The 18,167-nt window shown below is 41.2% G+C and overlaps 1 protein-coding gene across 6 annotated transcripts in view; it reads left to right on the top strand.

Moving 5' to 3' along the window:
* sh3pxd2aa (SH3 and PX domains 2Aa) overlaps positions 1 to 17,501 on the top strand; it is a 91,126-nt gene extending 73,625 nt beyond the window's left edge. For 3 of the 6 annotated variants that reach the window (XM_028016313.1, XM_028016317.1, XM_028016319.1), the window contains 7 exons: positions 1,935 to 2,018; positions 6,126 to 6,243; positions 6,833 to 7,233; positions 7,366 to 7,380; positions 7,791 to 7,840; positions 7,989 to 8,108; positions 9,144 to 17,501. In XM_028016313.1, the coding sequence (XP_027872114.1) occupies positions 1,935 to 2,018; positions 6,126 to 6,243; positions 6,833 to 7,233; positions 7,366 to 7,380; positions 7,791 to 7,840; positions 7,989 to 8,108; positions 9,144 to 11,156 (2,801 nt within the window). In that variant the 3' untranslated portion in view covers positions 11,157 to 17,501. The remainder of the gene's footprint in view (positions 1 to 1,934; positions 2,019 to 6,125; positions 6,244 to 6,832; positions 7,234 to 7,365; positions 7,381 to 7,790; positions 7,841 to 7,988; positions 8,109 to 9,143) is intronic. The other 3 variants (XM_028016318.1, XM_028016316.1, XR_003595355.1) reach the window with 2 other exon arrangements.
* Positions 17,502 to 18,167: the final 666 nt, after the last annotated feature.

Raw genomic sequence — 18,167 nt, 5'->3', positions numbered from 1 at the left:
AGGGTGCAGCGGTCTTTCACTTTTCTTGTGTAGAAAGGTTTGTAACTTCAGAAAAACCTGTTTCAGTTTTATGAATCGTCAGTTGTTGGTTGGTCTTTTTTGAGCTTTTAATTTACATTTATTTATAGCTCTACTTTGGATTTAAGTTCCAGTAATAATCTGATTGACAGAAAAGATGATAATGAAAATTGAAAGTTGATGCAAAGCCTCATCAAAGCTACTGCTATCAGAGCCTAGAATGACGTTGAGCTGAATCGATGCTCTGCTCCATCTTATCCCGGCAGTGCCTCCATTTGTACTGCTCCTCTGTTTGCACACATCGTCACTTCTCATTTCTGATCTTCCTCCCTCATATTACTGTTGCCCCTTACATCTTATTATCTCCATGTGGTCCGTAACCTAATTCTGCTGACGGCCCGGCTCACTGGATAGAAACCGACAGGCACAGCTCCACTAAAATTACCCCGAAATAACATTTCCTCTCTGTGCCTGAGCTGATATTTCAATTAGGAGGTCAACAGGAGCAAGGTGGAGCTCAGCAGGATTGCTGCTGAGTCAGAGAGGGACCAGAAGAGAGAGGAGATGACAAGTACCAGAGACAGATAAAAGAAGAAGAGGGATACTGAGAAAGAGGAACATTTGGGAGATAAGAGAGGGCAGAAGATGAGACGCTGAGAGACAAAGAAGGAATTAGATTTCCACAGCACAAAGACAGATAAAAGACGAGTTTTCTCTGCCTGCTCTTCTTTTCACTGATGTTTGCTCTCCATATGCCCTCAGATTAATAACTTCTGATGGATCATACAGGCTCTGAACTAATGGATTGTGAGAAAGTTCAAGAGTTCATGGCTCAGTTAGTTAGAAATACCACTTCATTAATTGTCATGAGATGTGTTGATTCACATCTCCTGACAATGTGTCTGAGTTGAAATGTGGATGGATCAGTAAATCTGGAGCATCAAATTTTAGCTCTGCTACTTATTTCCCCTTCAAGTTGCATTGGTGCAGAAGACAAACACCCGATGTGGCTTCGTCTTTTAGTTCATCCAGCCTCCTCTCAGGAACAAAAGGCTTATTTGAAGTCTGAGAAACAGTTTGGACTGATTTGAATATGCCTCATCCATGGGTTGCGAGGTCCAGGGTTTCCTCACCTTATTGGTAGTGCATCAGGTCAATGATGCACTACCAAGTCACGTCTCTTGGTAAATTGACCTCAGAGAGGAGCCAGATTGGAAGCAAGTCCAGTACATTTCTCTTATGTTCATTATTGCCAATGATCATTGTGAAATGTTCAAAACGAAATAATTAACAATGGTGGGCACACATCCGCTAGTCTGCTAATGAGCCTTTTTTTTGTCTAGCGCTTTAGGGCTTTTGCTAACTTTGAAAACATTTAGTGCACTTTGCTTCCACTAAATTCATTTTTCCAGATAAATTATAAAGCGCAAATTTATTGAGCTATTTTGTAAACCTTTGTCATCTTTGTTGAAGTTTTGGTTATGGACTTTTAAGAACTCTTCAAGTAGTTAAACATTTGTGTTCATGCTCTTATATTGAAGGTTATGAAGGCTGTTTATGCTGCAGTTCCATTTCCTGTCATGTTCTCTGACTTGATGTAGCACTTAACCATTAATGAAATTAATGTTTATGATTAGTGATCTAGCGTTAGCTGCACCCACCACTGGAAATACAAAATACATAAAAGTGGCTTCTGAAGACCACGGAATAACTAATGGTTTGTTAAAGTTCCTCCTAGATGAAGAAAGAAATTCCCGCCCTGTAATCCTTCACTTCTATGCTTAAATCAATTTTTTCAGTTCCTAACAAAACTTTCTTTCTTCACTTTGCCACAACAAGCTTCTTGCACTAACCAGTTATTTACTTTGTTCCTTTTATTTTCTTGTCTTTTGGTTGCTGCTGCTGCTCATCATCAGTTACTAAGAGAAGAAAGGCTCACCTGAAGAGGTTGGACCGCCGCTGGACCCTCGGTGGTATAGTTAACCGCCAGCAGAGCAGAGGTGAACAGACAGACACAATCCTCACATATAAACCTGCATCAAACAACATCAAACGACTTCTGTGTCACATGGAGGCAACAGTGTCCTGCATATCTCCTACATATTCACCTGGAGATCCATATTGGTCTCATGAATCATACCATCAATATATGACTCAATCAGATAAGAATTTTATTGAATTTGCATAAATGTGTAAAAGTGTTTGCTAAAGAAAGCAGTGAAATTTGCTGCACCTTTTGTAAATCTCCTAACTACTTCACTGCATAAACATTGTTTAAAATGTTTAAACATTTAATTGAATATTTAGCTTTCCCAGACTGAGTTCGTGTTTTGGTACCTTTGACATCTTTCACATTATGGCATTTAAAGTTTTATATATTTTTAGGTTGTACACATTGTCATTATTATTCAGAGTGAAGCAGGTGATGTCATGAAGTTTTGATTTTGACACTGTAAAATATTCAGAAACTTTTCAATTTCAACAAATGTCACACACTTCCTCTAGTTTAAACATTATGATCTGTGAACTTTTTTAATTTTTGCCCAGTAAGTTTCAAAATCTTTGAAGTCTTAAAGTTTCTACAAAAACCTCTTAGAGTCCAGATTGTGTACATCCAAATCTAAGAATTTGCCTTCTGGCAGAACAAGCCAGGTGTGTTTCCACACCTGATAGTTTGGTAGACTCTGTTTGATTGGGGACCAAAACTGCAGCATTTGTCATATCTTCATCTGTTTGCTTTCCCACTGCACTGTCAAACCAACCAAACCCTTTGTGCAACATGTTCACCTCCTTGCCTGTGGTGGCGCTGCACCAAGAACCACTGAAGGATATGATGCAAAAACTTCAGAAGAAAACACTGAACACAACTTTATACTTCAAGAAATGTAAATAAAAATGGAGTGGCTTCAGATTTTAGCGGTTGTAAGATTTTCCTTTTGTCTTTTGCAAATGTGCCGAACAAACACTCATGTGGAAGAAGACCATAGAGAATGTTGTTTTCACACAACAGAGAAAATGTTTTTCCTCAAAGTTCCAAAGTTCACTTCAACCGAGCTGAGACCGCAGTATTTAAATGGATCAGAGTTCGCTGTTTTGATCCGCCTCAGAGTTTGATTATGCAATCACACGTCAAAAGAACCGGCAAATGAACTAGAATTTGGTTAAAGCAGACTAAACAGGACTGGTATGAATGCACCATTTGAATGGTTCAGTCAAAGTCCAGACACAGATCCAATTGAGAACCTATGGTGAGACTATACGTTCTCACTATAGTTTAGAGATGCTACCCATCCAATCTGACTAAACTAGAGCTGATTTCTCTGTCACAACCATCTCAGATACAGTTTGTAATCAGCATCAGAGAGTAAAAAGTCAAACCAAAAGCAAAAGCAGAGCAGCAGGAAAATAGAAAGCTCACACTGGCCAAGAGAAATTTGCTCTTGCTCCATTAAAACTGGCCTTGACCTCCCCGGGGAACCGGTTCTGGCAACGATGGAGCCAGACATGCCCCAAACCTGCAGTGAAAGGGACTTCGGCAAAGTGTTGACTCAGCAGGGCAGAATATGAATGCATAGAGATAGTTTTCAGATTTTTATTTGTAAACATGGTAATTTTGTATTGTGACAAAATGTAGGAATATTTAGACAATTTGAATCCTGTTGTTAGGCAGTCTGCATGATCAGAGTCTTTTTCTGAGACGTTATAATAACATTATCCTTTTCAACAAACCGTTCTATGTGGACCGCTTCTTACTCATCTAGTTTTGAAGTGTTTGCAACACATTGGTTGCAAACAGTAAGAAAAAAGGCCTGGAGAGTTGCTGCAGCTCCTCCTGTGGCCCCCATCCTTCCACAGAGTTTGGGCTTAAAGTAAACAACCTCATTTGCATCCTCATCTCTCGGCCAACAACAACTTGCTCCGGGATTGTGCCAGCAGCTGCGTATTGGGTGGCCAGAGCTCAGCACAGTCAGAGAAATCTCAAATCTTTCTCCATCACACATGAAATGCTTCTCAGCTCAAAGTAGAGCTCTCCCCCTTGAATCCTTACGGCTTTAAAAGCAGCAGATTAAACTAGGCTCTCTGTGTTTTACTTGGAAATCAGAAAATCAGATGTGAGAATCAGGTGTTATTTTTAACATTATCCACAAAACCTGCTGATTTTATAAAGAGATGTATAATTCATTAATACATATCAGAAAATCTTAAATTTAGTCTACTTCTGTGTGGAAGATTGCTAAGTTGCTGTCAGACTTAATAGGAATGATCAATAATTTTCAGTCAGTAGTTGTCATGACTTTCTGAAGGTCTCATGAAAACTTATTTTAGATCTGCACAACATCTAATCATTCCCTGTGTCTTTCTAATCTGATTCACCTCAGCAGTTCTTCAGGCTGCTGTGCAGGACTCTTACCTCACCAGATGTGTCTCCCAGAACTCCGAGGCTTGGCCCAGGAATGAGCTTATGGAAAAGTGCTAAAGTGGGCCACAGCCCAATCAGGAGACTGGTTTTAATCACATCAACCTCAGCCTCCGTAGCGCCTCTGAAATGAGTCACCAGGCTAACTGTCGCCACCAGAGAATGAGCCCATTAAACCTTTTTGGAGACCTAAACTCAACTGGATACCAGTTCAGCTAACGCTTCACTGCTGCTCAAACTAATCTTGCTGGACTTTCAGTTATTTGAACCTACTGAGTGGTTGAACCTTTTTATGGCATATAAGACTTTTCATTTTTGCTTCATTGGTGGCGTTGGGTCTGCAAAAACAATTATCTCCTTTAATAAAGGTTTAGGAAAAGCATAAACATCAGGAATGGATTAGAAGGAGGAATGATTTGCTTTGGACATCCATAGACCTGGATCAGAGAGGAGTGAAAAAATGATTTGATTTGGTAGGATCTGGCATGCTTAGAACAATCTTTAGCGACAGTAGTTCATGGACTGAATTTGTAAAGCATTTTCTCATCTTACCAATCACTCCAACAGCTGTACACTAGAGCCAGACTCACCCAGCCGAACGTTGGGTGCCATGATGGGCGTTGGAAGTGAGCGATGCGACAATGTACTGCGATCGTTTTCCAAGTTGTTTTGTGAATATAGCCTAAGCTTCTTCTTGTTCAAGTCAAGCTAATGTGTCTGTGGATGCAGGACACAGTTATGACTCATAGACAACAGTGTGTGCATAATTTGGAAAAAGCTAGCACAGAAACCCACCCATACCTTCCTCCTCCTGCTGAGTTGATTTGATCATTTTTACACCTTTGCCTGAATTCACACCACATGATTTATAGCTACAAAACAATTTATACCTCTGGGTATAAATAAATTAACCTAACCTAATAAAACTATGTCATAAAGAGCTTTTCCCCTTACACCAGAGCAGACTTAAAGGCATGCAAAAGTTTAGACGCTCACCATGACTCTGACACATCAAACTCATGGTGCCCTCAGGTTCTTCTAGATCAACATTTTGCAAAAAACAATCCTTCCCATAGTCACCACAGGTCTGCATCTGGACCAAATCACATCCAAATCTGTCAGTTACATGATGGAGTGAATTGAATACAATGACCTGAATATTGCAGATAATTTACCTCTATAGAAGCCGCCCTGGGTTGCCAATGTCGCCCATATCAAAAACCACCACTCATGAAAACAGTTGTCCAAAAGTATAAAGGTAAGAGCAAAAATCCTTGCAGCTGCACAGCATCCGAAACCAGAAGAAATAGTTGTCTAAACATGCAGTACCTCGGCCAAAACAAATATGAACAGAAGTTTATAAATTGAACCCATGGAGGGATTTCCTTCCCTTACAGGGTCTTTGAGGGATAGCAGAGTGTGAGAGAGGAGTAATGGTCAAATAGGGACCAGTCAAGACAGATTGTAGCTCAAATATCTTTTATTCTGTGAGAGAAGTCACAAATTGAAGAGGAATAACCATCTCTCCAGAGATGAAGGCTTCACCAATGTCCAAAGAGCTTACCTCAGCTGCAAGAAATGACAATTTACCCAGAGGAAGGAGCTTTTAATAAGGGTCCCATTTACCATTTCTCATCCAAAAAGAAACTTCTTGCTCTTGTTTTGACTGTTCACCCTTCTTTTTCAATAGAGGAGAAATATTTGACGATCCAGCCGTACACCAGCCAAGGCGCGGATGAAGTGAGCTTTGAGAAAGGGGTCACCGTGGAGGTAATCCAGAAGAACCTGGAGGGCTGGTGGTACATCAGGTTAGTCAACCAGAATTGTGCCATAGACCTTACAACAATCCCTCAGACCAAGCATGCATGTAGCAACAGTGGAGAGGAAAAACTCCACTTGAACAGAAAGGAACCTCCAGCAGAACCAGAACTGGGTTCAGTATGAGCGACTGTCTGAGCGACTGTCTGCCACGACTGACTGGGGATTGGAGAAAATGCAGCATACGCACAAAAAACACAGAGTACTTTCTGTGCAGAAGAAAAGTAAAAGGTTAATAGCAGAAGAAAAAGAATGTTGGCAGAATTATTGCAGCTTATGCTCCATTCGAGGGAAGAACCACTAATCAGAACCCCAGATAACATGATCAAAAAAACATGAGAAAAAAGCTGAGCGAACATACAGTTAGAGTAGTAGGAGAACATAGCAATTTAAAAATATAGGATGTGTTGCTAAATAGTTTTATTTTTGTACATTTTATAGCAACTCTTTGGAGTTCTAATACCTGTGAAAAGCATTGTGCTTGGTTTAATCTGGGAAAGATGCATGTAGAGATCAGACAGAGAGAAAATGATCAAGACAAGACAGTAAAAGATTTTTCTTTGTCTGTTTCACCAAAAGATATTTAGGAAAGGAGGGGTGGGCACCGGCCTCCTACTTGAAGAAACTAAAAGATGACTTCTCGCCTCGTAAGAAAACCCTAACGGGCCCCGTGGAGATCATCGGAAACATCATGGAGATCAGCAACCTGCTGCAGAAGAAGTCGGTCAGCGAGAAGGACATCCAGACAGACGGAGAGGGAAGCAACACGCCAGAGCGCCACATCACCAAGAGCGAGATCAGCCTGCCCATGCCCTATAACTCAGAAATCAACGCCGAGACGGGCAGGAGGCTGAGCGCCGGCCGTGACACCAACAGCCCCTGCCTGGGGATAGCCGCCAGTTCTGCCCTGAGTGAGAAAGTCAGAGGGGAGCCCGGGTCTCCAGCTGTGGCACGAGTGGCTCCACACAGAGTGGAAATTGGTGAGGATATGTTCTGAACTTTGAAGCTTATTTAACTTTTTACACCAGAGACAAAAGCAGAGAATCACCTGCTGTAAAATGATGAAGTAGTTTGTGTATGAGAAGGTAAAAAATGTCTTTGTGTGTGTGTAGGCTTTGAAGCTGTAGGTAAGTCTGACTGGTGGTGTGTGATGATGATTATGAAATAAATTATATTTGCTACACTAACCTGCTTGTATGATGGAGTATTAGGGGAAAAAATAAAAAAAAATTATGGGCATAAGGTCATAAAATCTCGAGAATCATAATATTACAATTTTATTCTGGTAATACTATGACTGTACTGTCGTATGAGTTTATTCTTCTAATAATATGACTTTATTCTAGTAATTTCATTTTTTTCTTAGTATGGCCCTAATGCTCCATCGTAGCTTGTAGATCTAACATGAGGATTTTCAGACTTTTTGTGGATTTTGTTTTCTCTCACAAACTAAACATTGCGTGAAGTTTCTGTTTACCAGATTTTATTGCTGCTCTGTTACTCTGACCAGACTGAGGAGATTTATTGTGTTTGTCAGGGTCTCCAAATCTGAGGCAGAAACCTCCCCCAAGAAGAGAGACCAATTTGGTGAGACAAATCACAAACTCCCTGCTAATAAAAAAAACATTATGAGTCGTCATTTTCCCCTTAACTGTAAAATATATTGATTTTATACGTGTTACATTATTTATATAGAATGGTTGCATGAATCCATCTTCTTTACCTTCCTTTTTAGGGTCTCCAGTTACCAAAGCCACCAGAGCCCCCTGCTGTGGAAGCAGAGTATTACACCATAGCAGATTTCCAGTCCTCCATCTCCGATGGCATCAGTTTCCGTGGAGGACAAAAGGCTGATGTAAGAGGACAGATGCAGAGTGTTGCTGCAGAGATGAGAGCGGGCTGATCGCATATGTATGTCAGCGGAGTGCGACCTTGAGACACGTTTTAATGAGATCATGTGGAGAGTTTCCTCTGGGCGGAAAGATAAAGACTCTGTGGGAGATCCCTTCGGGGGGCTTCATGAGGGACTCGTGATTATAAACAAGACATTAAACATCAGGGGAGCCATTTGTGGAAGAAATTTATTAGCATTTAACAGCATATTAGTGTCGTACACTAACCGTTTTTTATTATTCTACCAATCAGTATTTTGATTAATACATTTTCTAAATGCTTTTTCTTCCAAAATGTCCTCTCTTAAAAAAAATTTAAAAAAATAAGGCCCCTATATTTGAATTTAGAAATAAAATGTATTTAAAATGTCAAATATTATAAGACTAAATAAACTAAAATAGACTTTGTAAAGAATCAGTGTCTTCTATTGCAATATACTGAATCCCAACCAATTTGCAGTTTGGTATTCACAGGTTTTTCTTTGGAACAAAACTCCAAATTATTTGCGAAAAGTGTGCCAATTCACAGATGTTTTCCTAGAGCATATCTAAAATATTCTAAAGAAAATGCAGCTTAGAAAGCTGAAATACCAGACACAATGTTACTTCATATACTATTGGAAAGAAGCCAATGCAGGAGCATCTTTATTTTATTTTTGGGGCTGATTGGTTGAACCCCCAAGAGTGGGGAGAAAGAAGAGCTAGATGTTAGTGTCTGCTGTCGCTTTAAGATTGTTTCCACTGTGCGTATCAATGCATAATAAAGCTAGTTTTATAGTTGACACATTAAACTTGGGTGAGGGGTGCACACCTTTTGTCCCGTCCCTTCACGTTGATCTCACGAACTGTCGCATCGACTGGTTGAATACCTCCAAATTTTTGTAACTTGCATGAGGAGTCAATATTTACAAACCTGAAAACTCTATTTAATTTAATTCAAAGCAAAATTAATTGCATGTGACTTTGACTGCACTAACATGGGTTTGTTTCTTGTGTAGGTGATAGAGAAGAACCCAGGAGGTTGGTGGTACGTGCAGATTGGGGAGATGGAAGGCTGGGCCCCCTGCTCCTACATCGACAAGCGCAAGAAGCCCAACCTCAGCAGACGGAGCAGCACTCTCACCCGCCCCAAAGTCCCTCCACCGGCTCCCCCGATCAAAAAACAAGACTCAGAGGACGCCCCCCAGCCTCTGAACCCTTCCTCCAAAGCCACGGAGCAGCCCAGCAGGCCAGTGTATGAGGAACCGGAGTATGATATTCCCGCAATCGGATCCGAGGGCGAATCTGACAGTGAGTTTCTGAAGAACGAGCGCTCCCAAGAGGTGAAGACCAGCAATGTTGTCTCTGAAAAGTACCACAGCTCCCCTCCGTCAAATAAAGCTTCACCTCCAGTCTGCAAAGCTTCCCCAGTTTTCGCTCATCGAAGAACCTCGTTCAGATCTGTGGAAGAGGTCAGTAAGGAGGAGTGTATCTATGAGAATGATGGCTTCAGACTGAGCAGTGGCGTTGAAGGAACCAGAGTTAAAGGTTCCAGTGAACCCAGCTCTCCAAGGAGCTACCATTCCTCAACAGTCCCAAGGAAACCTTCTGGATCTTCCCCTTTAGCTGGTCTAACCAGGAAAACAATGACGCCAGAGATGAGCAGAAGAAGCCAGACACTTGGCAGACATGTAGACATGAGGTCTCAGGACAGCAGCCCTCACTCTTCATCAGACGAACTAGTCAGAGGTCCAAAGAAAAGTCCCGCCCTTAAGCGGGATATTGAACCAGGAATCGGTCAGAGCCCTTCCACCAGACCCAAGCCGTCTGTCAGACCTAAACCCCTCCTGACCAAATCAGAACCCCAGAGCCCTGAGAGAATGGACATCAGCTCTCTGAGACGGCAGCTGAGGCCTGCCAGTCAGTATCGACATGTCCTCAAACCGACTCGCGGGGATGACTCGGAGACAGCTTCTGTTATCTCCTCAGAGGGTTCCATGTGTTCACGCAGTACGTCCGATCTGTCTTCTGTATACTCTAAGGGGAGCCGAGGGGACTCAGATGTGGAAGGCCCTACCTTGTACCGCTCTGTTGATGTCTACAAGAAGGTCCAGGACTCTGAAATCAGTTTTCCGGCAGGAGTGGAAGTTGAGGTTTTAGAGAAGCAGGAGAGCGGTTGGTGGTACGTCCGCTGGGGCTCAGAGGAGGGCTGGGCTCCCTCTTATTACCTTGAACCGGTCAAGAAGGTGGGTGATCCAGGTGTTTTGGAGTCAAATGGACAAAGAAATAGTGGGAAAAAGTCTAACAGCCTGGAGAAGAATGAGAAGCATGTTTTAGCCCTGAATAACATCAACATTCAGGGTCTGACCCAGCAGCACCAAGGATTGAGAGGAAATTCTCCTCCGATTCCTTCCAAGCCCCCCGGAGGCTTCTCCAAACCCTCTGGACTGGTTAACGGAGGTGTACGGATGAGAAATGGTGTACGGCAGGTGGCGGTCAGACCCCAGTCTGTTTTTGTGACCACATCACAGACCTCTAAGGATTCCCACTACATGACTGGTTCCTTACGGAGAAACGAGTCCCTCGGCAGGAGTGACCACTACAGCTCTGGTTCTGCCACTCTCGGAGTTCGCAGAAATGCCTCCTTCAGTACTGTACGACCCCACGTTGTCGTCGAAAGCCAGACGAGGCCAGTTGAGCGCTCCGGTCTGGGATGCTCAGGAACCGCCTTCAGCACCTCCAATGTCCCTGATGCCTTGAGCAGAGTGAGCCAGCGCAACGGGATCCCAGTGTCCACAGTGCGTCCCAAGCCCATCGAGAAGAGCCAGCTAATCCACAATAACCTCGGCAGGGATGTGTACGTGTCCATCGCAGACTACCGTGGCGACGAGGAGACTATGGGCTTCACTGAAGGAACATGTCTAGAGGTTCTGGAGAGAAACCCCAACGGATGGTGGTATTGCCAGGTGCAGGACAGCCTGCTTCCCCGCAAGGGCTGGGTCCCGTCTAATTACCTGGAGCGGAAAAAATGAAACCCAGTCCCCTTATATGATGTCTCCATAGAGCTGTGGGCCGTGAGTCCCTAAGAATGTTACCCCCAACCTCCCTTAAGCAATATGTCCTTGATAATGTACACTTATGAAAAGATGGAGGAAATAGGAAAGAACACAATAAATTTTTCAGAGAATGAGAGAAAAAAACAGAACACCTCTGAAGCAGGAAGGCAGAGAAAAACATTGACATAATAAGGGAGAGGTTTCGATTCTGCAGAAGCTAAGCAGGATACTGGCTTTGCTGATTATGATGGCCAATAAGTGCCTTTTGTGTTTGATCACCTGATGGCAGAACTTTAAATCAACCAAATCTTTCTTCAAGAGTGCCATAGTCCTGCGAACACCACCAAGAGTTTTACTATTACCGCTTCAGAGTTCCAAGCATCCTGATTCCAGTTCCTGATCAAACAGATTGACGAAGACGACTATGAAATCTCTCTTTTTTCATGTCTGTTTCATTGTCACGTTTTGATGCAAGTCTTCCTCTGAGAATTATTTCTGCCGTCTTGGAACATCTGTTTGAAGTTCAAACTAACTCTGAACAAACAAGTTGGCCTAAACTGGTGCTTACATTCCTCAAAGGTGTTATGATATTCAAACATGTATTTAGTGACGTGGAAAACTTTGGAAGTTGGATATTTAGTTTTTTAATGTATGCCTTTTAGACCAAAATTCCAGACAAAACAAGTAGCTTACAAAGATTTTATCTCCAGAAAAATCTGTTCCTATATGTGTTTTGTTTCATGTATGCAATATAAAGCTGCTGTCACTGCAACATGTGAAATAAATCCCAGGGACACTTTCAAAATGTGATCACACCAAATAGAAACAGCTTTTCATTGGCAAAATAAACATTTTCTACTTTACCTGTTATTTATGGTAAAAAAAAATGAACAGGCTTTTAATTACAAATATTTAAAACTTTTTCTGTTCCTGGAAGAACTTGACATGTTTTCACAAAATTAAAGAACAATGGCAACAATATGTAAAAAAATAATATTATTAATGCTGTCCAATAGAGTCTTAATAACTAATTTTAATGTTTTGAATAATTTTTATTCAACAAGTATCCCAATATCCTGCAAATAAAACTGTGCAATTATGGACAAAAGTATCAATAATACCCTGTGATACGTCACATTCAGAGTTATAGCTGAACTTTCAGATTCGCAATCAACGGATGTTCAAGACAGCTGAAATACATTTTCTGACACACTTTAGGCTTTATGTGTATTTTATTTTATTATGTTTCTGCTGGACAGTATCATAATCTCTAACAGAGTACATAAACTGCTCAGAGTCTATTTTAACGAAACCATAAAATTATTTTCTTTGCTCTGTGATTGCACAACGGCAATAACGAGGAACGAAGCGGTTCTGTTTTGGGAAATTAGTGCACTTTAAAACTTGTTTTGTGGTGCATTAATGTAAAGATGCAGTAAATACTCAGCACATTACTTATTAAATTTTTTGTCATTTTTATTTAAATTTACAGCTCAAACTCTTGATGTGGAAGTCAGCTGTTTTGATACAATTGGCGAAACAGAGACCTCGTGTGGAGGTTGAGAGGTACTACAAGATTTTCTACCTCAGTGCAAGAATAAAAATGCGCTGCTGGTCAGTGAGTATCTCAGAAATTTTACTTTATTTTTCAATCATAGTGCAGCTAAATTTACTGAATTGATTTGTTACTATTTAATTTTGTATCAGACAGTAATTTATTTTTGCATTTCTTTATGCTGTGGGCTGCAACTTTAGCAAAGCACGAGCACTTCCTTCATCTTTATTGGTCTTTACATAATGCCTGATTTAAAAGCATATTTATTATGAGGTTTTTATGATTTAACAATCAGCATATTCACCCTTTCTAAGGATCTATTCATCAAATAATTATCTGGGTCTCTGCCTCAATCAGAGTTCAAGTATCTTGGAGATTGTTCATGAGTGATGGAGAGGGAAGTGAGAGCTCTGCTCCAGGCTGCTGTGCTGAGCTGAGCTGAGCTGAGCTGAGCTGGGAGGTGAAGATCTTGATTTTGTTCTCCTTCCTCCTTCCATCCTTCGTTAGTTATGGATCATAACTGAAAAGAACAAGACACAAGCATTCCCTCCAGTAGGGGATTTCCGGGGTACGGCACCTTAAACATAATACTAAGACAAGTTAACAAATGATTTTTTTTTACATTGTGTCTCATTACAACCACAAACCTCAGTTTCTTTATTGTTTTTTTTATGTTGTAGACCAACACAGTTTGGTGAATAAATGTAAAGTGGAAGGAAGTAGAGGGCAGGAACATCATGTGTAGAAGCTCCGAGTCCTTGAAGCCGGATTGTGTGGAGACGGTCGGCTCCTCAGGCTTACTGTGTCGATCTCCTCTAAGTCCAGTTCTTCCTCCCCTGCTACTAAAGACAAAGGTCTTCTAATGCCACAAAATTAGAAAATCTAATTTTACTCCACTTACAATAAGTTTTAAAATCAGTCGGGTTGGAAGTAGAGCATCTTTGATCATTTTTCATGTCTTGTCACAGATTTGCTGATGGATTTAGGTCTGGACTTTGACTAGGCCATCTTAACACATGGCATGCTTTGGTCTGAATGATCACTAACATTAGGGTGGTTGTATTGCTGAACTTCCCCCCTAGTGTGAAATCTTACAACCTCTCCAGCTACATGACAGTCGTGATGATGTACTTTAATCTTCTGCCACGCAAAGTTTGGTAGTTTTGTTTGCAGGTCAGGAAGTTGAACATCGTCTGACTTTATCCAAGCAATTTCTTCCATTTTCATCCATTTCCATTAAGATTTGTGGCTGTAGTGACAGAATGCAGATGAAATGTTGCTGTTACCTCTGTGACCCGAACCCAGATGAATTCAGCTGGCTTAAAGGATAACAAGCGTTGATGTTTCATTACTGCACCCAGAGTGAGCATGCTGATTGGTCCCTTTCTGACGACGGCATTATGTAAATGTGTTGAATCACTTCAGCTCATGTTATGACTGCATACTTCTTCGTTTGATTGCTCTGAACCTTTGTTCAAGGAAATCTTTCTGTACCAAATCTACGTTTGCCTGTGCAGCATTTAACTATGCTTTAAATTTCTTTTTCTTTCTGTGTTTTATTTGTCAAAAGTTGAAATGTACCCGTGAGGATATGTGCAATAGACAGAAACGGCGCCACAGATGTAAAAAAAAAAAAAAAAAAAAAGGAAAAGTGCTGGGGATGGACGTCCTGGATCAAACCGAGACCCTGAAACACATTGGACCAAAGCGGGAGGATCTCCACTGAAACCCGCTCCGGAGTCACATCACATCCATCTGGCAGCGGAGAGCCATGGGCCCCGTCTTCAGGGGCCTTCAGTGGCCCCGCTTTGAGCTGTCACGTTCGTGCCTGACTGGAGTTTTGAGATTTTTGTGTGTTGTTGTTTTTCCTCGCCCTCGGGAGCGCGTCCTCCCTCTCAACCCACAGGAGCGTCTCTGCTGACATTCCCCCCCTCCCTCGCTGTCAGACCCAGTCAGACCTCCTCGCCGCCGTTCGCACGGTAAAGGTGACACTTAAGAGTAGGTGATGGCGCGGGCGCGCTCGCTGACATCAGCCGGAGAGTCTCAGCAGTAAACAAGAGACCTGAGAGACGAATCCTCCTCCAGCCCATTTCTGCTCCATCCATCATCTTCCTGGATGTTCACCAAACAGAAAAATCTGATGTTTTTCTCAGCGCAGAGCCCCCAGCAGGCCGCACTGACGTGCTATAGGTCAGCGCACGCAGCTCTCCGTCTCGTTAGGGGCTAGAAACCTTCAGTTTGAATACTTTAAGTCAAATTTCAGGAATAAATCTGCTCCTGAGAGTTAAATGAAAAGCTTGAAACCATCCTCAGAGCTCTGGAGCGAATGTTGAAGATGTCTAATTTTTCACCTTTAGAGCTTTACAGTTTAAAAAAACTTGGAAAAAAACAACTAAATCAGATATGATTTCTGTTTTCATCTGGAAAGAAAATAAACTTTGGAAATTTGGACAAGAGAACATTTGGCAAAATGTTCAGCAGATTCATGTCAGTTTAGTTTAACTTTGAACATTAATTTAAATTTGTCTAAAGATTAAATCTGGTAAAAGTTTAAATTTGCTGGGGAAAAAATGATCATTTTAGATCAATTCCTGCTAATTTGCACTGAAAAGCTGCAGTTTCACTATAAAAGTTCAAAAACGTTAAAATAATGTATTCTTTCTGGGATTAACTACGTTTATGTAGAATAAGGCCACTGAAAAAGGGAAATCCTTGCTTTTTCTCAGCAGATTAAAGTAAAAACTGTGATTTGGGTATTACGTCACACCCAGCTGAACAATGTTTCAGTTGCGTTTTGTTGCCAGTGCTGTTATTTGGAAGTCAAAATTTCTGATTTCCAATTTGGAAAAATCAACTTAAACGTCTCTGAAGACTTGAATAGTTAGAATTTGATATTTTCTCTTTTTTTGTTGAAAAGCAGATTTAGGGATCATCTCACACTCAGCTTAACTGGGTTTTAGTTGAAAGTTGGAGAAACTGTGGGGTTTTTATTCTGTTTAGTTGCTCTTGTGTTGGTTTGCTTCCCAGTAAATCAACCAGTCTTTCCAGTGTCTGTTCTGGAAAATGTTCGTTAGTGTCTGGATACGTAAACTGCACATAAATAAACAGTTTATTAGATTTGTTGTTTTTCCCAGAAACTATTTACATATTCCAGTGGAATTACAGCTTCCATCTGAAACACTGTTGACGCGTCGGGATTATTCCCAGATCCGACTGGATCCTGATGTCCCCAGTACGAAACGCACCATTGTTTTCAGGAAGATCCACAGATAATAAATAAGTTAGACTAAAATATTGACACAGGTCAGCATCATGTTGCATTGGTTTTATGAACCACATTCTGAATATTTGGGAAAATTCAATGTTTGCTTTTTTTTTCTTTAGCAAATTGTTACGTTTCCATTTTATACTGTCTAAAACTTCAAAAATCCCATTTTGTGCAGCTCTCTTGTGGTTCCCTCTTTGACATTCTTTCAGTCTGAAGTGGAATTAATGGAGAATTGGGAATAATTTTAAGCTGCTCGTCTAACTCTCAGCATCATTCCAGAACAGACTTTTTATCCGAGGGTCTCTCAGCAGCAGCGACTTTTAAAAAAAAACAAATTTACGCAGAAAAGTTTGTGGACCTGATGAGGATCTGTTGGTTTCCATCCACCTGCAGCTCTGCTGTCCAGATCCCTCTGGACGTCCCAACAGTCGGTTATTATTCATTTAAAAACAGCTTGGTGAAATGTCACACTTCCTCCACACAGCTAAGTTTCCTCTTCCCCTTGAAATGTCCTGGTTGTCTCAGAGAATGTTGATGTGATGTGTGTTTCAGAGCAGGTGTGTTCAGGTGAAGGAGGGTGCAGGGAGATGGGCGGTGAAAGCATGTTGGTCAGCGTTTGAATCGGATTTAATTTCAGATTCCGCATCTCCCTGAAGTGTTTGAGGAGGTTTTTGGGAAACAATAGGTGTGAGCCGGTCTCTTTCTTCGCTTTTCTCCTTTCTTGTTTTGTTCAAAGGAAAACTGAAGGTGTTGAAGTGGATGTGGAAAGTTTCTTTGCATGTAATGAAGCCAAGTTTGTGGAAGGAGGGAGAGCTGGTGGTGAGAGGAGCAGGTTTGGTTGGACAGGTTTAGGAAGTGAAGGTTGAGGACGATTCTGCAGGTTTTTAATTTACTTTCTGGTTTAGTTTAAGAGATCGAGAAGAAGGAGGAAGAGGAAGAGGCTGTGTTGAGGAATGAAGCTCGCTGCTGTGGCTGTTTTCATCTGAGGCCTCGGTTTAATTAGGACAAAGGTTCATCTTAAGTTAAGTTGATTGTGAGCGTATCCCAGACATCCTGATCAGTCAGAGAACAGAGTTCATCTCCTCCCTGCTGTGGAACGCAGAGTGCCAAAAACTCCCACCGGAAAGTTCCTGCAGATCAGAAGTCCTGCTCTGTAAATCCCGACAGAGAACCAGTTTACCAGCCGTGCTAACAAACAACTGCAGGCCTTCAGTTGGACCAAACGAGGTGCTACTCCTTCATGTTTCCTCTGTTTTCTTTCTCTGCGTTGGGTTAAAGCCTCGCTGACTCCTTGTTTTCAGAAGACGTGCCACGAGGACTGAAAGTCCGGATGTCTCCCGATCTGAGACCTTCCCTTTTGAAAACAGGGCCGTTTCTTATCTCCAGCTTCATTTTGATGAGTCTCAGTGTCTTTCTCTTGTTTTGTATCTTCTACATGTTTACATTGTATCTGCCCAAAAGATAAACAATATTAAATGTATTATCTTTGCTGTTTTCACTCGTCTCCTGCTTATTTGCACTATTTCCCACTCATTAGATCCAGGCGTGTTGGAGGAACGATGCAGGACAGTGCAGACCTGACATAAGGACTCAGTGCAAGGATGAGACAGAAATTGAGATAAATGAGTTAAGACTCTCTAAAAATAAGCTTTAATCCATTTCTAAAGTTATTCCAGCTAATTTTCTTAACCCAAGAGACGTTGATGTGAAGACGATAGACTGAATTGAATTCCAGGTGCAAAAGAAAATGTTTAACAGTCCACAGTGTTTGATAGCAAATTCAAATGATTCATCCAAGCAGGAATCTGCAACCTACAGCTTCTGAGCCACATGGCTAACTTTGACAAAAACCATAAAAAATTAGGTGATTTCATGCTATGATGCACATTTCCTCAAATAATTCCTAAAAGGGTAAGCAATATTAACATTTTATATATAAAGTTATTTTTTTGTTTTGAAAATAGGTTGAAAACTGCTTTAAAAAAAATTCTATAAAAATGTATATCCCACTGAAGAAAATATATTAAACCAAAAACAACGTTTACAAATATCTTAGTTACTATTATGAAAAAAATAATCCATATTGTTTTGAAGATTCATGCAGATTTTGTGGCTTTACCTATTTTTCTTTTATCGTGCTAAAAGTAAAAATGACTGAGCTGTA

This window comes from Xiphophorus couchianus, chromosome 5 (assembly GCF_001444195.1).
Source record: "Xiphophorus couchianus chromosome 5, X_couchianus-1.0, whole genome shotgun sequence".
Taxonomy (NCBI): Eukaryota; Metazoa; Chordata; class Actinopteri; order Cyprinodontiformes; family Poeciliidae; genus Xiphophorus; species Xiphophorus couchianus.
Note: the sequence above shows the minus strand (reverse complement) of the source record. Positions and strands in the feature narration are given on the sequence as shown.